This window comes from Macrotis lagotis, chromosome 5 (assembly GCF_037893015.1).
Source record: "Macrotis lagotis isolate mMagLag1 chromosome 5, bilby.v1.9.chrom.fasta, whole genome shotgun sequence".
NCBI classification, from domain to species: Eukaryota; Metazoa; Chordata; class Mammalia; order Peramelemorphia; family Peramelidae; genus Macrotis; species Macrotis lagotis.
Window position 1 is genome coordinate 13,839,793 of NC_133662.1, and position 22,045 is coordinate 13,861,837.

The 22,045-nt window shown below is 36.5% G+C and overlaps 1 protein-coding gene across 3 annotated transcripts in view; it reads right to left on the minus strand.

Annotated features, from left to right (window-relative positions):
• The window catches only part of KIF6 (kinesin family member 6), a 392,900-nt gene that overhangs the window by 55,121 nt on the left and 315,734 nt on the right, over nt 1-22,045 (minus strand). For all 3 annotated transcript variants that reach the window (XM_074236853.1, XM_074236852.1, XM_074236851.1), the window contains 2 exons: nt 2,422-2,506; nt 955-1,090 (listed from right to left, as the gene is read on the minus strand). In XM_074236853.1, coding sequence (XP_074092954.1) covers nt 955-1,090; nt 2,422-2,506 — 221 coding nt within the window. The remainder of the gene's footprint in view (nt 1-954; nt 1,091-2,421; nt 2,507-22,045) is intronic.

Here is a 22,045-nt window from a genome sequence, read left to right on the forward strand (position 1 = left end):
GGTTCTTGTGTTGGTTTTACCAAGGACTGTGTCTTTGGGCAAATCATCTCATCTTCTGGATCATTTTTCTGTTTTTTAAATGAAAAGACTGGACGATATATGTATTTTCTAGTAATCGATTCTTTACTTCTAGGAAATTCACCAATTGCATGATAATATATTCAGGAAAAATACCCAAACAACATATGAGATGCAAAAAACTTGTAGGTAATATGTATAAGCATATGTGTACATACATGTATGTTTATGTAACATAGTTACACATAATTTCACCAGTCACATATGTGCACATACCTATACACATACAATATACATGTATGTGGATAGGTATATATAAATGTTATGTATGTCTATATTATTCTGCCTTTTAGATATGTGTATATGTCTAGACACACACACACATATATATATATACATACACATATAAAGTATCTATACTATAAATATATATATATATGTACATACACATAAATGTTTACATGATTATGCAAATGCATGTCCACATTCTCCCTACTCCAGTGTTTAATGCTAATACTGATTTGGCATTTTAGCTTGGCATTTATGACAGTCCTAGCAAGAATCACAGAAGAAATCAGAGTGACCCTGGTGAACTTCCATTTTCATATTTTTGAATTATCTGAGTATAAAGTGCTTGCTAGTCACTGAAATAGTCAAGTGAGTAAGTGTTAACTTTCTGCACTCATCAGCATTTTATGAGAAAGGGACTATGCCTTCTAAACCATGCCCTTTCACCAGGCTACGAGAACTAGGGGCTGCCAAGGGTCAGGAGACCTCTCCAGGTTTGTTCTTTTCCCAGGAAGGGTCAGTTTCTTTGCTGATACCCCATGAAGTGAGGCTGAAAGCCACTGCCACTGGAGGCTTCTCCTCCCAGCATGGCCCTGACATTTTTCTGGCAGGTAACTCAGAGGTATAAGGAGGTGGTCAGAAAGATACCTGCAGATTTGTTGCCTCTTCTATCCACCAAACTTCAAACTCCTTTTTCAGCTTTACCTTGGCTTTCTCCATTAACAGCTGCAGGTGCTCGATTTCAACCTTTAGGCCTTTCAAGCGAGTGAACATTTTTTTGTAGCTATGGTGAAATGAAGAAGAATTATTACGTTGGCTGCATCAAAAGTCACCACCTAAGGGACCTATGTCAATGTTCATTCCACTTGTCAGAACCCAGGGAGAGCTGCCAATATAACTTGGTGCTTCAAAAGCAGAGGTGCTTTTCACATCACTGAGAACTTCTGTGGAGTCTAAGTTTTTTCACTGATGTCTGATGGTCTGGGAATTCACAAAAAATTCTGAGCCATTGAGGGCAGACTATGGTGGAACAAATATAGACATCACAGGTAGTTTGTGGAAAACATGATAGTGAATACAGGTAAGCTATCTCAGTACGATATAAGAGTCTGTGGGGAAGTATTTTTTACGACTCTGTTTCTGTTTCTGTTTCTGTGTGTGTGTGTGTGTGTATCTGTGATGAATAATTTCCTCCCTTATATATGTATATATTTATAAATGTGTATTTGCATATATACAAAACTTTATATGTATATTTATATTAATTGTTACCTGCTTCACTTTTTTATTAGCATAGAAATTATATATATTAAGGCGAATATGGGCTTTGAGGTAGTAATATTACATAAAAACAAATCAGAAGCTATCTAACAAAGTCAAGATAGTCCTGGGGTAGATAGGTTACCAATCAAAACAGCTTAGAGACAGGAAGTATGACTAAAAGAGGGAAAAGAAATTGAGGAGACCAGAAGGAATATCCTGGAAAAGGGTAACATAAAGAAATGATGAGGAAGACAAGATAAAAAAAGACTGACTCAAGAGCCAAAGGGAAATAAGTAGTTCCTGGGCACTGAGCTGGGCTAAATGTCCCTGAAGAGCTGATAGATGAATTCTGGAAGTTCTAGGTGTAAGGTCTAAGGAATACAGCCATATAGGACTTTATCTTCTCTTAGGACAAAATGGCTTGGTTTGTTGCCCGATCAGTTTGGACATGAGATAGATCAGAACCAAACTTGCCTGTGCAGTTTCATACAGAACTCTGGCTTCTCTGACTATGCCATGAAACTGTAATTGTATAGATAAGTTTATACCTTGACATTCCTTACTCCCTAATAATGGAGGTTCTGTGTCCTAAGCAGCTGAATAAAATGGGTTCATATGATTCACTATCACAGAGAGGAACTAGATAGAGAATACAAGGGCAAAAGATGGGATCATTGTCAATCTTGTGATTCCAGGGGTCATTTATCTAGGTCCAGTAACATATATAGGAATCTTTGAGAGCATTCTTGGTGCTTTCATTTTAGAGCATGGATTCTTTCATGTCTGTGCTATGTACCTTTTCATAAGGTTTATTGACAATTTGTAGAATGATTAGTAAGAATTGAATGTTACCTTTTTTTTTCTTCTTCCATTTTTGAACGCAACTTCTCTTCTATTGGGTCTAGTTCCTGTTCCCCTACTGCATTATCTGTAATGCCTGTCAAAACCATATAGTATCCAAGGTCAAAAGAGGATGAAAGAAAAAGGAAATGTCAAACACTTAGGTTAGTTTTATGTCACCAAAATGAATCAAAGAATCAAAGAATCTCAGGGTAGGAAAACACCTTAGTAAGCCATTTGGCTTACTCAGCAATGAGCAGATAAGCACAGAAGTCTTGGGAGAGGAAGCACCTCCCACAACACACCTTCTGATTCTTGTCCAGTCCTCACTGCCATGATCCAGGAAAGCAACATTTGTGGAGAAAGGGCTGCCATTCCCACCAATTACCAATTAACTGTCACTCAGAAGGTCAGCAAGTCAGGGCAGTGGAAGTGGCAAGAGAGAAAGGAGACAGCATGTGCCAGGCAAGTCAAACTACACTTCCATGAAGATCACCAGCATATTTTGTACATAGTAAGCTTTTAATAAATACTTTATTCATTTTCTGTAAAAACCATAAATATACATCTACAGTCATATGGAAAAATACTTTAAATCATTACTGATTAGAGAAATGCAAACTGTAACAACTCTGAGGTACTACTTCACACAAAATGGTCAATGTTGAAAGGGATGTGGGAAAACTGGGACTCTAATGCACTATTGTTGGAGTTGTGAACTTATATGTGAACTGTGAACATTCTGGAGAGCAATTTGGAACTGTGTCCAAAGGTCAATCAAACTGTGCATACCCTTTGATCCAGCAATGCCATTACTAGGGTTGTATCCCAAAGAGATCATAAAAAAGGGGAAAGGACCCACATGTACAAAAATATTTATAGTAGCCACTTTTGTAGTGGCAAAAAATTTGAAAATGAGGAGATGCCCATCAAATGAGGAATGGCTGAACAAATTATGGTATATAAATGTAGTGGAGTTCTATTGTTCTGTAAGAAAAAAGGGAACAAACTTCAAAAAAAAGCCTGGAAAGATTTATATGAACTGATGCTGAGTGATGTGAGCAGAACCAAGAGAGCATTTTATACATTAACAGCAACACTGTGTGATGATTAACTATAAAGGATTTAGCTCCTTTTAGGTAGTTCAGTGATCAAGGACAATTATAAAAGACTTGTGATAGAAAATGTTATACACATCCAGAGAAAAAATATGGAGTATGAACGTGGACCAAAGTATACTATTTTCATGTTTTTTTAAAAAACTTTATTTAAGGCAATGGGGTAAATGACTTGGCAAAGGTCACACAGCTAGAACATTATTAAGTCAGATATGAACTCAGATACTCCTGACTCCAGGGTCTGTGCTCTATCCACTGAGCAACCTAGTTGCCCCCTATTTTCATGGTTTAAAATTTGTTTTATATTTTTTCTTTTTCTCATGATTTCCCCCTTTAGTTCTGATTCTTTTTACAACATGACTAATATGGAAATATATCAAACATGAGTGTACATGTATAGCCTATATCAGATTGTTTCCTATCATGAGGAGAGGGAAGCAAAGGGAGAGAGAGAGAAAAATGTGGAACTCAAAAGCTTACAAAAAGATGAATGTTGAAAACTATCTTTGCACATAAATGGAAAAAATAAAATAATGTTTTAAAAAACCAAAAATGTAAGATGGCATGGTAGAGTGTTGAGCTTGAATTCATGAAGACTTAGGTTTTCCTGTCCAACATTTAATAATGTATGACTCTAGGCAAGCTACAAAATGCAAGTCTCAATTCTCTCATCTGTAAAATGGAGTAATAGCATCTATTTGAATGAATTGTTTTGAGGACCAGATGAAAATATTGGTAAAGTGCTTGGCAAAAACATAGATTTCAGTTATTGTTATTGTTTCCTAGCCTAAGAACCATACTTGTTATCCTCTACTTTTTAAAAATACCTTCCATAGGCTAAAGAAATCTCCATGGGACTGTGGTCAGGGTGCTCATTTTAAAATCAGAACTTTATTTCTGGACAATATTAGAATAACTGGAGTACATATAATAAGGATTGATGAAAAATTGCAAATCTAATTAAATTTCTACTTTTCTAATAAAAAGGGGAACATATATTCACCTACATATATTCACCAAGCTTAAGACTATAGGGAATAAATACCATGAAAGAATAATAATGGTAGAAGTTCTTAGATGCGCACAAGAAAAGCTTATTAAGGGAATCAGTAATAAAATCTATGATGTTTATATAAAATACTCAAAGAATGTATAATAGGTAGACAAAGCCAGAGTTCATCATATAAGGAGGAAAATTTGATATTATAAGTATCACTAAGACTTTGTAGGATGGAACCTGGTAGATGGGGCTTGGAATGTGGCTTTGGAAATGTACAAATTATTCAAAAGGAAGAAAGTAGATGACAGAGAAGCACTGTGTATTTAAAAGATACATTCATGGGAAGAAGTTCAGAAATGCGAGGGAAAAAATATGATGGATATCATTTGGATAATGATCAATGGAAGTAGAGACAAAAATGGTATCTTGTTATTGAAATTGTGTCTCTTTATCTCACCCAGGCTGGAAGTGCAGTGGCTACTCAAAACCTAATACAGAAACTTTAACCTTCTCAGTTTTTCTGATATAGGCTATGTTATTTCCCCCCTCAGGCAGCCTGGTGGCCCTCTGTTTCCAGAAGCTCACCATATTTGTATTGGGCTTAGTGTGGACATTGAAATGGCTTCAGCTGTATTATAGTCCAGAACTCAACTCAAAAGCAAACTCAAGCAAACTATTGTCTTCAACCTCTCCCAAAAGCAAGGATGAGAGGTGTGTGCTAGGACCCAATGTGATATTATCAAAGAAGTATATTACATGTTACATAAATAGAAAGAAGAAACACATAAAGAATTTTGGAAATATCACAAGTGTAGTATGGAGACATGCTAAGGTAATGATAGAGACTTCTGTCATCTGAACACATACTGTATTTTCCCTCTGCCAAAAGAAGAGCAGATTTCTTGAATTTTTTAGTGATTATTTAATTTTTCCTTAAAAAATTTACACAGGAGAGCATGTCCAAAAGAATTGACAAAGATGTAAAGAATACAAGGTCCCACTGTACTTACGTTTTGAACTTTTCTTTTTTTTTATCTTATCTTCACCACATTGAAAAAAGAAAAAAGTAAAACCACATAACAAATATGCCCAACAAATTCTCTCAATGATCATGTCTAAAAATGCATGTCACCTCTCTTTTAGGTCACCTCATCTTTGGTTCTCTGGAATCATGACTGGTCACTATTTTTAAGACTTTTGAAGTTGTTCATCTGTATAATATTGTTATCCTATAAATTATGATTCTGCTTATTTTATTCTGTGTAAGTTCTTACAAATCTAGGTTACCCTGAAAGCATCCTTTTTTAAAAATCATATTTATTGTAAATACTCCCCTATTAGATTCAAAATCTAAATCATGGCATTGTCTTCTGTTATGGTCTTTGAGAATGAAGGACAAACATCATCATTATCATCATCATCCTCATCATCATTAGATTCATATCCTTATATCATTAACAATTTGGTATGGATTTTATTCTTTACATTTAAATAAATTTACTATATATCTCAGAAATATGACCTTTTCCAGAAAAACTTGATGCCAAGATCCTCACAGTTAATACTTCACTTTTAATCACATTAGTTTTGTTTAATTTTTTTAAGGTTTATGTAATCAATACTGTCCATTTTATCTTTTGTAATCTTCTCCATCCTTCATTTGTTCATGAACTTTCCTTATTTCTGTAGCTTGTGAAATGTAACTTCTTCTTGCTTCTCTCATTTGTTTTTGATGTGACCCTTTATAGCTAGGTCTTTGAACTTATCTTGTTATATGGTATGAACTGCTGGTTCAAACTTAATGTCTTTACCCAATTATTTGGGATTTTTGGTTCATTAAGCACTAAACTTCTATGTTCCTAATAACATACTGGTAATGATAGGGTTTTCATGCATTCTGTTTCTCTGAAGAGCTCAGAGCACTTCAAAATGACTAATAATTAGTGATGCCCAATATTTATATAATGAAATACCATTTTCAAAATCCATTCATGCAAGTAGTTAGATACTGAAGATTGGGTGTTGTAGAAGCCCCCAAAGAAGAATATGACATGGTTGTTGCCCTCATGTACCTTACAGTTCCATGGAGGATTATGTGCATACAAAAACCAGGAGGATTATGTGCATACAAAAAATAATCACATATGGTCTAAGATGAAAATGGACAAAAAGAAAAGAACAGAACAAAATGGTAGTTCATAGAAGAAAGAGGTGACTCTTAAGAAATCTTCATGGGGAATACAGGATTTGAGCATTTGGTCTTCATAACAACCCTAATTGGTAGGCAAGGAAGACTTTAGTTATTTTACAGAATTTTACCCACAGTCTCAGAAAGAATCAGTGGGATGCCTCTCTGTAGTCATGAGTTCAGCTTTTTTCCAGAAGCTGTCATTGCAACAGAAACAGTTGGAGCTAGCCAGAGGAGAAATTGTTTAGGTTTTTAAAAGAGACATATTGTATAGGTCCAGGTGAATGTTCATGTGCTTATGTGTCTGTCAGAGAGTAGAACATTGTTATAATATCTGAAAATCCTGTAGAGCTTAGTTGGGAACTGTGGGAGTGCAGGCACACTGTATGATTGGTTAAGCTATAAATTGATCTAATTATTCTGGAAAGCGATTTGGAACTTCTCACTTTGGAACTATATTCTCAATAGTGGCTACAGTCATTAAATTGTGCATCCTCTTTGACATAAGTGATACCACTCCTAGGCATATCCTCAGAGAGATCAAAGATGGAAGGAAAAGATCTTTATTTACAAATATTTTCAAGGTAGCACTATTTATCATATCAAAAATATTAGAAATAGATTATGTGCTAATCAATGGGGAATGATTGTTCAATTATGGTATATAAATGAAACAATATTATTATGCCACAAAAATGATAAAATGGCCAGATTCAGAACAACCTAGGAAGACTTGTATGAACTGATGGAGAGTGAAGTGAACAGAACCAGCAGAACATTTCTATAATAACTACAACTATGAAAGACTTTCAGACTCCAAAAGACTGATGATAAGTATATTTTCCATATTTTGACAGAGATGGAAGAGAGATGAAAATATATATATATATATTACATAATATAGATATATATGTATATATGTATATACATACATATATATATGTATATATATATACATATATATATATATATATATATATATGATATTCATTTTCAGACACCGTCAATGACTATACTTGTTCCAAGTTAGGTTTTTACATGTTAGGTTGTTACAAGGGTGAGCTTTTCTGTTGGGCAAGGGATATAATGATAGTGATACAGATGTACACAGAAGAAAGAAGTAAATTCAATAGGGGACATGGATAAACAGGCTAATATTGGAATTATGATGTTAAATTTAAAATAAACCAAAATTTAGGAAAAAAATCAAAGCTACTTATTGTAGAGTCCCTTTGCCTGCCTTTTGCCTGCTGTTTGAATTGTGAAGTGTTCACATGTGCTTGTGTTTACCAAATTATTAATAAAATATTGCTTCTACTCCTGCCTCATTCTCAGAGTTTCCAAAGAGCAGATGACCACTTTTCAGCTTTAGGTTCTAGGGGTAATCCTGAAGATTTGTGATTTCTAGTATTATTTCTCCTGAGCCCTATTGTACCTCCTTGATTATCATTATCAATTAGTCAGTCACAGCAAATTTGCTTTTAGAAACAAATTTTTACTAAGGTTGTAAAACTAATAAAAATATTTTCCCCAAAGTATACAACACATTCTTAAACTAAAAAAAGTACATGTAGCAAAAGGATAGCTTGCAACTCCTCCTGATTGGATCGAAGTTCTTTTCTCCCTTTGTATATATCTCGAGGTAATTGCTGTTCTCTGTTGGTCCCTGAGGTCTTTAGATGAGCCTAAAGCTGCACTTGACTCTATTGACCAATTTGTTCTCCCTCAGCTCCTGGTCAAATGTATTGTTATCACATTGAATCAGTCTCTCCACATGATCAGTGGAGGGGAAGAGGAAGTAGGATACTGCTACCATCCCAAAGTACTCTGGAAACAACTCCAGATGCATTTGCTATGAAGCTTCTTATGGAATATCCCTCTGATAAATGCAGGCAGAAAGTTGTGCCTAATTTTTTCAACCCATCACAATACATTTCATTATATCATTGAATGACTGGAAGCACTTCACTCCTTCCAAAATGATTAACTAGGTTGTTCACATTTAGTTTATGCCTTTGATTAATTGATTTAATAGAGATGCCTAAAATTTATTCACAACTCATTTGTATCCTTGATTGATTGATTGGTTCTGTAACTCAATCAAAGAGCCATTCTAACCTAATAAAGGTTTCAAGGCTTATAAGTGTGGAACAAATCAAGGAAAAAATATTTAAAACCTTTATTTTTTTTTTTTAAACTCACACACAGATACATATACACAGAGACACTTGGGCCAGAAACCTTGGTTATCAGGAGTAAAGGTATGATATTTGTCTCCAAGACATAATCTGTCTGTCCTTATTAAATGCATTATGCATTTATTGGGAAGGCAACCTCTTTCTAATTCTGATAATGTCTTAGTTTAGCAGCTTCCTTTGAATGAAAGAACTAGGAACTCAAATGGAGTAGAATAAAAAAGAGAGGAAACACAAAAGGAGAGATCATAACCAAAGGGCATTTACAACATGTAGGTTCTCTCCTTACTAGGACTTTAGCCAAGAATATAAACTTTGTGTCACACTATCAAGAGGTGAAAGGAGTGAGCCCTATATTCCATGATGAGATTTTGACTGGAACAGGAGGGGCAGTCATGACCCTGCCTGGCTTGTCAGTTCACACTGTTAATCTGCGGGGGTAGCAGGCACCAGTTTAATCAAAACCAAAAAGGAAAAAGTATTTCATTTCAGCAATGTTTCTGAAGGTCACATGAAGGAAGTACTGAAAATACTAACAGAAACTGTAAACCCAGGGGAAGCATTCTCCAGCCTGACCCTCCAGTCCCTGCAGCTTTAGCTTTATACTTTAGGAACAGAGCATCTTGTTAGACAAGAGGTTAAAGCTTCTCATTCCAAAAGCCAACTGTGGGCACTCAGGTGCTGGACACCAAGGCAGACAAGCTTGTCTCCCTTTTTTGTCCTTCTTTCAAGGCAAAGGACTTGGTGTCTCCAAAATCCTTCCCCAACAACTTGCTGGTCCCTGGGATATCATTAGAGATTTTCTTTTTTATCTCAGTTTTAATTTCTATTAAGTATAAAGACTGGGGAGAGGTAACATGTTTAGCTCTTTATAGGTAGCTAAAGGTTGTGTTGGGGAGAGGAGAAACCATGGGCCCTTGGATGGAGAGGGCATATCATTGTGAGGAAAAGTGGTTGAGGGGGGAGAAGACAAAAAGACAAACTTGACCTACTTGAAGATTTTGCTTAGAACTAGTCTTGCACATGTAGCTCTATTGTACTGAAGGGGGTGGTAGTGGTTGTGGTACATGGGAAAGATAGGCCTAGGATATGCTATGAGATGCTGCAAGATATCCTTTGTGTTGGCAGGTGATACTCTTTCAGTGATCTTGCTCCATATAGATGGTTGAGGCTAAAAAAAATGTATGAAAAGTTTCTTTCTCCAGTTTTGAAACATGAAGATTGTCTTGGTGGATGGGCTGGTTTAGTTAGTTGTTACTTTCCAGTTGTCTGTCAATGCTGATTGTATCTCAGACTCAAGGTTTTGCCCCAAAGTTTCTCATCTCAAAGCCTTTTCATTCCTTGTTAATATATTTATGCCTCTTCACCCACAGCTGCCTTGTTTGCCCTGAATTTTCTCAGATAATTCTGCTCAGTTCCACTGAATTTCAGGGGGCTTCTATGTTTCCCTCACATTACAGGCTATTTAGTTATAGTTTTCTTTTTTTCAAGGAAAATTTTAATTTTTTTTCTCAGTTACCCACAAAGATAGTTTTCAACATTCATCCTTTGGCAAACTTTTGAGTTCCACAATTTTATACCCCCCCCCCCCATGACAGTGAACAATCTGATATAGGTTGTGAATGATTTAACATATTTCCATATTAGTCATGTTGTAAAAGAAGAATTAGAACTAAGGAGGAAAATAACTACGAGAGAGAAAGAAACAATATAAAAGATGTTTTTAAAAAGTGAATTTTACTCTGTTTTCAGACTCCATGTTTTCTTTTCCCTGAATATAGATGGCATTTTCCAAAATAGGTCTCACAGAATTGTCCTTGGTTACTGAAAATAGGTCTCACAGAATTGTCCTTGGTCACAGAACTGTTGAGAGGAGCTGTGTCCATCAGAGATGATCCTCTCACAATGTTGCTGTCAATGTGTACAATGTTCCCCAGGTCCTACTCATCCCCTCAGCATCAGTTCATGCACATTTTCCCAAGCTTTTCTAAAGTCAGGGTGCTCAGAATTTCTTACAGAACAATAATACTTCAAAACATTCAGATACCATAACTTGTTCAATCATTCCCCAATTGATGGACATTCCCTCACTTTCCAAATCTGTCACTAAAAAAAAGAGCAGTTACAAATATTTTGCTGGTTCATTGAGAATGCACCATTTGATTGCTCTTTGGGCATAGTTCCAAATTACTCTTCAGAATGCCTGGATCAGTTCACAATTCCAACAAAAGTATATTAGTGTTACAGCTTTCCCATATCCTCTCCAACACCCACCATTTTCCTTTTTTGACATCTTAGTCAATCTGATAGGTATAAGGTGATAGTTTAGAATTGTTTTAATTTGCATTTCTTTAATAAATAATGATTTAAAGCAGTTTTTCATATGACTATAGATTTAATTTCACCTGAAAACTGCCTATTCATATCCTTTAACCATTTATCAATTGCATTCTTATAATAAAATTGACTCAGTTCTCTGTACATTTTAGAAATGAGTTCTTTATCAGAAATACTAGCAGTGAAAATCATTGCTCAGATTTCTGTATTGCTTTTTTTTTAGGTTTTTTTTGCAAGGCAAATGGGGTTAAGTGGCTTGCTCAAGGCCACACAGCTAGGTAATTATTAAGTGTCTGAGACTGTATTTGAACCCAGGTACTCCTGACTCCAAGGCCATTATCCACTATGCCACCTAGCCGCCCTATTTCTGTATTTCTTATAATCTTGGTTGCATTGGTTTTATTTGTGTAAAAATCTTTTAATTTAATGTAGTCAAATTTATTCATTTTGTAATTTGTAATGTTCTTTATCTTTTATTTGTTCATAAACTTCTGCCCTCTCCATAGATCTGGAGGCAGAAAGACTATTCCTTGTTCTCCTAATTGGTTTATGGTATCACCCTTTATATCTAAGTCTTGTACCCTTTTCAACCTTTTCTTGGCCTAAGTGTGAGATGCTGTTCTATGTCTAATTTTTGTCATACTATTTTTCCAGCAGTTTTTGTCGAATAGTGAATTCTTATCCCAGAAGCTGGAGTCTTTGGGTTTATCAAATAGTAGATTACTAGTGTCATTTACTACTGTTTCTTTTGTATCTAATCTATTCCACTGATCCATTTCTTTATTTCTTGGCCAATATCAGTTTTGATGACTCTGACTTTTCTGCTCCAGATCACCATATCACAGCTGCTTAGAGATTCTGCTACTATCTATTCTCTGAACTGGGCAGTACACACATAGGGAACCATGGGGCTACATAAACCCTGAGCATCGGAGTTATCCTCTCCTTGCCTGTCAGTGCTCTAGGAATAGAGTAAATGGAACATTTGGATCTAAAGGATGCACAGAAGCCAACTGGGGGCACCGTGCCCCCCAAAATAAGAGCTCTGTGTAACCCCGCATGCCCTCATGACTATTATCAGGAATGAGGGAGAAGGGCAATGAATTACATTGTTCTGACACAGCAGACAGTGCCTCATGACCAGCGAGGTATTCCCTTTAGTCTCCTTGGCTACCCAACTAATGATTCATTTGCTAAACACCCACTCTGGACTTCTTTAGGGCTAAACTGTCTCCTAGAACTATCCATCACTCAACCTTACCTTGTTTGAGAAGTCCAAGTGTCTCTTCTTGAGGAGATTTATGATGCCAGTAGCTCAATTACTACAATGGTCAGCAGCTTGGAGGCAAAGATTTTGGCTTCCAAGTCAGACCATTTTCCACTTAATGGCTGAAATTTATTGTCAGTTCTAGTAATCACACTCTGACTGGTGCTCTGTACCCCATTCATCTTGGTTCTGATTCTGAGTAAAACCTTTGCTACCCATGGCTTGCTCAGACCTGGGGGTGTGACAGATAGCCACCTAGACACATGCTTGTGACTGATAATTACTCCAGGTTCCCTCATATCTATAACTGCAGTCAAAATCTGTGTCTTCTTTCCAGGGGAAGAGGTGAATTTTGCAAAACGGATTTATTTGTACCAGTTTTCAGAAATACAAACAAGAAAAGATCCAGAAATACACTGTGACCAAACATAACCCCAAACAGAAGACTCCCTACTGATTCTACTGCCACCAGCAAAGAAACCAAAAACACACAGAACTGTTTGAACTGAGAGAAGAGACCTTGGAGACCATCTAGGTCAGACCATTTATATGTTATGGACCCCTTTGTAAATTTAGTGAAGTCATAGGACTCCTCTTTAGAATCATGTTCTAAAATGAATAAAACAAAGCATATAAAGTGACAAGGGAAGACTATTATATTAAAATGTAATTATTAAAATAGCTAAAAAAACCTTAGCTCACAGATCAAGAGTATCTTATCTAAGCCACACCTTCATTTTACAGATGAGGAAACTGAGGTCTGAGGGAGGAAGCAACTTCCTAAGTTTAAATTGTTATTAAGTGGTGGAGCTGAGATCCTACATTTTTCTCCAGGGTTTCTCCTCCAAAGATCTAAGCTCTGAAAATCACACTTTCTCTGACATATTCACTTTTCCCTCTATATTCTTTTTTTTGTGGGGGGGGTTTAGGTTTTTGCAAGGCAAATGGGGTTAAGTGGCTTGCCCAAGGCCACACAGCTAGGTAATTATTAAGTGTCTGAGACCGGATTTGAACCCAGGTACTCTTGACTCCAGGGCCGGTGTTTTATCCACTGAGCCACCTAGCTGCCCCCCCCCCAATATTCTTTACAGGGGAACTCAAATATAGTCAAGGGGTTAGAGGACCAAGATAACTTTACTACAATCTGTTGAGATCTGAGAAGAGGTGAAGAGGGAATAAACCATGCACTTCAATATTCAAGATTTCATTTGGGTGTACCCTATGTCATATCCCAGTTCACAAAATTTCATCATCCAAAAGTCAAACCTGTGGTGCTGAGTCTCATTGCACTTAGCCATCTTGATGTCAATATAGCAACAGGCACATGGCATATTACTGGTTTGTAATGAAAGCTTCTTTTTTTTGTAATGCAACTTCTTTTCTTCCTCTGACTTTAAATCTTCTTTTCTCCTTCTAAAACCATAGCTTTTCTGAAAGCCTTCAATGTATTCATAGCTTCAATTTTTGAAAATTTATTTATTTATTTATTAAGGCAATGAGGTTAAGTGACTTGCCCAAGGTCACACAGCTAGGCAATTATTAAGTGTTCAAGGCCAATTTGAACTCCTGACTCCAGGGCTGGTGCTCTATTCACTGCACCACCTAGCTGCCCCCATAGCTTTATTTAAGCTACTTTAGGTGGTCTCAGCACTACCATCAATGTTTCCAGGACAATATGTTGAAGTAGAAAGAATGCTGATTTAGAAATTAGATGGACAGCTTGGGTTCCAGTTCCAGTTTTTCTAGACAACTCCCTCTACCTCAAATGGAATATAAAGGGTCCAGTTCAAAGCATCGTGTATCTAGGTACAATGAGTGACTAAATCTCTTATAGTCTTTTACAAATAAAATATGGATTCTTCTGTACTAGTCTCATAGACTGCTTAGATAAACATTGGCACAAACATGTATCAGAGGAATTGATCAATGAGAGCTCAGTCCTTTGAGCAAGTGTAGGAGATCCATGTGCTGCCTTGGAGAATTTGCTTCCAGAAATCCATAATGAGGTCAAATGGAAGGCCCTTGGCTCTCTATTTCAAAACACTTGACTGGATCAGTTCTACTTAATGTGGGGTGGAAAAAAAAGCCTTTGCTTTACAGCCAAGTTGGAACTGGAAATCTAGTAGATATGCCCCAATGGAGAAAGGTGTTCTCTTCCCTTTCTGCTGATCATGAGGTATGAAGATAACTCTCTGATCCTAGCCCCATTTTAGGGGGGTGGAGGAAGGCTTTCCTTATCACGATGTAGGACTTCAGAGGAACGTCTTTGTCTGGGATGGGGCTTGTCTTTTCTTTGCATTTGTTAAAGGACTTCATGAGACTTAAAAAGTGTGAATAAGCTATCAGAGGCCTAAGTCTGGAATGGAGACACTCCTGAGGTAGTGAATCTACAGGTCCTGCAAGGAAGAGGAACTCTTTTCTTATACTGTATCAGCTATTCAGTATTTGGATGGGAACTTTGTGGGAAATTGCTTTTTAGCAGCCACATCTGAGTTTGAGTTCACAGTCTCCTAGGCTCAAGGTAGTAGAGGGGAGAATGTGTCTTGATTTGATGGTAGAGTAGGGCTGCTGTACTTTTTGGTCCTTTTCATATCTTTCCAGGAAAATTAATATTAATGTTAACTTGTTTAGATAATCCTAATATGTTAATTTTTTTAGATAGTTCTAATCAATGATAGAAGGAAAATACGAACTGTAACTGGTGAATGATATTGGGGAGAATACAATAAATTAGGTGCTTGAGTTGACAGAGTTAGAAGTAACAGTCTCTTGATGTTATTCCTAGAATCCTGAAAGGGGGGATACAGCCAGTTGAGCTCTGGCAAATCAGACTTGTGCACAGGTGGGATGGGAGACTAAGTCCACAGTTTATATTGCTACACTTGTATACCTCTAAAACTCTTATTACATTTTGATTATGCTATCTGAACCAGATGGGTTATTCTCATAATGAATTTTAGATAGTGCTACACTTATGACAATGCCTTGTTCCAATTTAATGCTGGTTAATGGAGCTTAGCTGATGCTTTTTGGTTAGTTTAAAAGAGAACTTGCAGAATTTCTAAGAAATAGACTAAGATTCCTTGAGGAGACTACGTTTTTCTTTTTATTCTTCTTTTTTGGAAAAGTCTGCCTGCTATTCACATATACTATAAAACACAATGCAAGTAAATGTGCCCCATTCTGTATGATTATTTTCCATTGGCAAGTGAATGGTGATAGAAAAGAAGTTACTATTGTGTGGTGCATCTGGAAGAGAAAATCATACTTTGGTCAATTTTCTGTTTACACATGTAAGCAAAATGATTCTGGATATAAGCCAAGCCTATGAGGAAAATTAAGATGAATTAGAGATAGAATTGGGATTACATTTGATAGTAATATTATAACATAATATTTCTACTGTCAATGACAAAAACATCTTGGTATTTACTTATTCTAAAAGAAGGGAAGACTCTAAAGAATGGCAAAGATGAATTTATTCTAAAAAAGTGACCATTAAACATTAGCAACTATAGACTCAGTTATAAATTCTTTCATCTCTATAAAATCTCTTTTTGTCTGTTCTGTGCACACATCAAAGGCATCGTAGATGAAAACATGAAAAGGCTTTTACTTCTGATTTTTTAAAGTGGGATGGATCTTTATAGTCACACAGATGACTGAGAGATTTGTAGGTGCTACTGTATTCATGTATTAGTTTCAAGAAAACATTTGACTCAGTACATCAAATTCATCCTTCAAGATTCTCTTCAGGCAAATTGTCTCTTACCTACCACAGAATCATCGGAAATCCCATGACTGATGTAGAAAGAGTACTTTGTACAATTATCTGCTGCACTAATTGAGCCATCCAAGAGGGAGATATAGATGTTCCAAAGGTATTTGCCTGTGTTATGGAAAATGACAGCATGAAAGACTCAAGCAGATTTTTAAGATCTTGAGATGTCTTGCCCTTAACCCCTGAGATATGGAAGGGAGAATTGTATGCAGACTTTTTTTGAGATGTATGTATTATGGTACATTGGATAAAGTGCTACATTTGGGCTCAAATCTCAGCTTTGTGACTTGTCTATGCAGCCTAATAGCTTTTGGCCCAGATTTCTTCAGCTGTAAAATGAAGGGGTTGAGTAGAATACATCTAAAGTCCCTTCTGCTCTAAATCTGTGATTTAGAGGGGTTGAACCCTTAAAGTTCTTGTTCCTAACAGAGTAGGTAAGCCAGTCCTGAGCATCCCAAGAGACCACAAGGCATGTGAGTCAAAGCATGAAATCATCATACCTCCCCTCACACCCTCATGAAGACAGCCCAGGAGAGAAATGGGAAAAGCAGTTCCTGCTTCACCCTCACTATGGTCCTGCTTCCAGATGACACTGTGTATCATCCCTCAAACAATGTGAAGTTGCAACCTGGTAACTGCTTCTGCCTAAGTCTTAACAGCGTTCCTTAGCAATCACAGCTACTGATGATCCAAAAATGAATCTTTAACAACAAAGTCTTCAGACTAATCAAACAGATGAAAAAAGATGCTTTTATCAGTGGAAACAACAAAGAAGATGCTTTACCAATGAATCCTAAAAGCCATGAGAACTTTACATCTGACTTGCTGTTGAAACCTCCCTTATAGTGTGTATTATTTGCCCCATTAGAATGTGAACATCCTAAAGTCATGTAGCCTCCAGTTTTCTATTTGTATCTCCAGGGTTAGCCCAGGGCTTTACACATAGCAGGCAATTAATAAATAACTCATTAATTCCTCTATATCCCTGATAGTGAGCTGGGCCTAGAACTGAGTAGTATGAAGAGACAGAATTTTAATGAATTTGGGAAAATGCAGAGTGCTTTCAATGAGTTCAGTATTCTCTCTGTGATGTGTGGCATACTACATTATATATGAAGTGCCATAATCTTTGAAGAAGATAAAACTACAACCTAAAAAACAATGAAAAGACATATGGGAAGCATATGTAAGTAGGTTACAATATGTCACTAATAAAGACACATATAAGATTCAGCAATAATCAATATTAATCAACAAGTATTTATTAAGCTCTTGCTATATGATTGGCACAGAGCTAAGTGCTAGGGCTAAGAAGATAAAAATCCTTGCCTTGGAAGCAAGTATCTGGAGACACAACAATTACATAAGTATACACAAAAATATACAAAATAAGATAAATTTTGTTTTTTGTGGGAGAGAGTTGACTCAGCAAATGTTTCATACGAAGAGTGGCTCTTGTGTAGATGTTTTTTTGTTTTTGTTTTTGTTTTTTAGGTTTTGGCAAGGCAAATGGGGTTAAGTGGCTTGCCCAAGGCCACACAGCTAGGTAATTATTAAGTGTCTGAGGCCAGTGCTCTATCCACTATGCCACCTAGCTGCCCCTTGTGTAGAGTTTTGAAGGAAACAAGGGATTCTCAAAGGTAGATATGAGGAGAAGGAACATTCCAGGCAAGGACACAAAGGCTCAAAGAGAAGGGACAAAGAGTGGCATGTGTGAAGGATAGTAAAAAGTCAGTTTGGTTCTATTGTAGATGCAGGGAATAATATATTGAAAAGGAAGTGGGGGCTAGGTTGTGAAGGGTTTTTCTTTGATCCTAGAAGCAGTAAGGAGCTTCCGCAATTTGCTGAGTAGAGGAATGACATGGTTAGACTTGCAATTTAGGAAAATCACTTTGGCAGCTATGTTTAGCCTTGATTGAGGAAAGGAGAGCTGTAGTAGGGAGACTAATTAGGAGGCATAAAAGACATTGTAGAGTCTATGTATGAGGGAAAAGGACACCTGTTATTTATTGAGAATGAAGGACAGTAATTGACAGTTTGAATAGTGTATATATATATATATATATATATATATATATATATATATATATATTGCATGTTCAGCACAGTAAAAGAATGAAGTTTCTAGTACATTGGTTATATTATCTATGGAGGATTTCTAGGAAGATATGAGCAAAAGTAGCATAGAATATGGAAGAGTCATTATTTGCATTGTTCAAAGAAACATATGCATCAAATAAAGGATCCAATTCAATCCAATGCAATCCAACAAGCATTTAAACACCTGCTACATGCTGTGGCCACAGATGCAAAAGAGAAAATTGTTCCAGCCTGGAGGGCAGCTTAGGTTCTACAGGGAGGCTAGCTCATGTAAACAGGTAAGTTATGACACATGATAAATGCATGATAGATTGAAGAGGATGAGGAAAAAGAGCTCTAATGGCCTTAAGGAAAATCTTCCTGAAGGGGATGGCAAATAACTGAGCATCCAAAGGAATTCAGGATTCTAAGAGGCAAAAGGCAAGGAAGGAGCCCATTTCAGACATGTGGAGAAATCTGTACAAAGGTAAGGAGGGAGGCAGGAGATGGAGCAACAAATAATATAGGTAGCCAAGGGCCATAATACTGATAAATTTGGAGAGGCAAGATGGAATGAGACCATGAAGGGCTTACTCTAACTATGCCCAACCTTGAAATTCACCCTACTCCCAGACTTCTCACAATGGAAATATACTGGGACCCTAAAGCCCCTTCCTCTAATTGGATGTATCCTCTCAGAATCTCCAGTTTAAGGAAAAGCACTTAGACTAGCCATTTGAAGCTCAGGATTTTATCTGCTGTGCCATTCATCCCCACCCCCACCCACGAAAAGTATATATTTTTTTCCCTTTCCCTTTCAGATTCCTTTTATGTTTTACCTTCCCCCATTAGAATGCAAGCTCCTTGAGGGCAGGGATTTTCTTTCTTAGCACTTGTATTTATATTCTTAATACTTAGCAAATTCAGGATTAGTAAGAGCTTAATAAATATTTGTTGACTTGGTGATACAATTTGACCTGAGATGAAAGAATTCTATAATCTTTGAGGAATAAAAAATTATGAGTCAATTAAATGACAATGAGTCTCCTCATGGTGAGCATGAATAAATGGCAGACCATTATATGATCAAGGATGAACTGCATACTAAAATAATAGCAAATATAATACTGAAGTGATATATGACTAGACAAGAATATAGATTTTGTAATTTACAAAATGCAAAAGAAAGGGATAACCATTGTCTTCCCCCTCTCTCTGCACCCTCCCCACCTCATCCATTGCACTGATACCTAGATGAGCAAAAGTCTTGTGGAGAAAAGAAACAAGAGTTACACAGGATGAGAAGAAGATTGGGTGGTGATTTGCACAGTTGGAGAGGGTACTCACATTGATGACATCACAACCACTGATGTATATTGACTTATAAACAACATTTAACATTTCTATTGCATAGTGCATCCTAAGAAAACTAAGTGAATGCAAAATGGATAGTTGCAGCTCATTTTTACAGTTTGGAAAGAAGTCCAAATTTGCGTATTTACCTCTAGGTGGTGGGAAGTCTGAGCTAGTCAATAAATGACCACCCTCTCCACTTAAAAAGATGATGCCTAAAAGATCTATACTTCTCATATTACTCATATCACTCACAGACTTTAGTCTAAATGTGGAAAAAGTCCATGATCTCTTTAGAAGTCCTTGAAAGATACTGGTTACATTGGAGTAGGTATTGAAAGCATGTTCAGATAGATTGAGGAATCTTGTTCATGCCCTTTATCTATAAAATTTTATCTATAAAAATGTTTTTAAAATAGTAGAACAGTTCTGAAGCCAGAGATTTGAATAGTGATGTAAGGCTTCAGCTTAGTGATGTAAGGCTCCAAACAACACCCTGAGAAGAATTTTCTTGTGGGGAATGGTATATATTGATTATAAGAGAAAGATGGTAGATATAAGAGCCTCATCTGGTTGCTGATGGTAAGAATTTTGTTTTATACCATCCTAAGCATACATTTTTACTGTGGTATATGTTGTGTGGTGGATGTTTTCACAATATATGGTTTTATCTTTTGGCATTTTACACTTGGCATCAAACTCTCATTTTAATCAGCATAGTCTGAGTGCTTTCCAAACCCTTGAAAAATAAGGAGTTAATTGTGGTAACTGGGAATGAGATCTCAGGCATCTGAAGGTTATTGGCTAAAATATGCCAAAAGCATCAGTTTGGAATACTGACTGTATTTTAGAACAGGATCTAGAAAACAAAGGCAGTGGAGACATAGCAACCTTCTACAGGGATGCCAACTTGTATTGGGTGGGGGTGGTCCCTAAGCCATAGAAACAGGAGGCTTTGCTAAGGGATTGTGAATCATTACACTAGAATACATAGACTGACAGCACACAGCTATTCCTAGGTAGCTTAGGTTGTCTGGGACTGATTGTCAAGTGAGACAATAAATAACTTAAAGAGAGAAGAAAAGAAAGGAAAAAAAGCAAGGAGAAAAGAGAATGCAAAAAGAAGAAAGGAAGGAAGGAAGGAAAAAAAAGGAAGGAAAGAAGGAAGAAAAGCCATGATTTACCACGGTTGAGAAGAGGAATTTAGTGGAGACTTTTGATTCCCAGCTTTAGCTGTAACAAATCTAGCAATTTGGCTTTGGAGACAATGATCACTGATGGGTTTATATTGTCCATGTGTTTTCCTCATAGTAGAGTGTTAGTTCTTTGAAGAAGGGATTGTTTCATTTTTGTTTATGTTTCGCTTCCTTTTTTTCTTTTTTCACAAGGCAATAGGGTTAAGTGACTTGCCAAAGGTTACACAACTAGGTAATTATCATGTGTCTGAAGTCACATTTGAACTCAGGTCCTCCTGACTCCAGGGCTGGTGCTCTATTCACTGTGCCACCTAGCTGCCCCCTTGTCTTTGTTTCTCTAGAACCTATTAGTGTGTAGTACACAGCTTAATGATTTTTGAACTCAACTGTATTATATTGGCAGGTGAGATAAGTCATAATACCAGCTTAGTATATACTTGGGTGGGTGGGGATTCCATTTCATAACCATTTATTCAGATGAGGACCCTTTTGGGGTAAGCAAAAGGATACTTTTGTTTGTTCTAGTTACATTGCAAATTCTCTTGAAATATATAATGCTCTCCCCAGTCAATATATCCTTTCCAAATTAAATATACTGATATGTTGTGCATGTAAGGAAAAAATACGATTAGTTGCCAAGATAACTAGCTATTTATTTGAACAGTAGAATATCTTTAATCTTACCAAGACCTTTATGTGACCTCTCATTATTGCTAGGGGAATTTATTGATTGTCTCAAATAAGTGAAAAACTTCTTTTCTTAGCTCTGTATTTTTGAGGACACACAGTATTAATCAGAGTTAGAAGGAAGTTATATCTGGGCACTAAAACTTTTGTCCAAGTCCCTTCATTTTATACATTGAAGAGCTGATACTCAAAGGGAGAAGAGAATTGGTCCAAGGCAACACATTTTTTTAAAGGCAAAGTCACTAAGGTTGCTTGGATCTTCTTCTTTCATAGAGAGAGTAGAATGTATAATTAAAGGGATGCTGGATCAAATGCTGGAAGACTTGGATTTGGGTCCCAACTCTGACATTTGTTACCAAGTTATTTAAGTTCTCTGTGCCTCTATAAAATTGGGAATAATAATACATGCAAGAGTGACTACATAGTTTTTTTTTG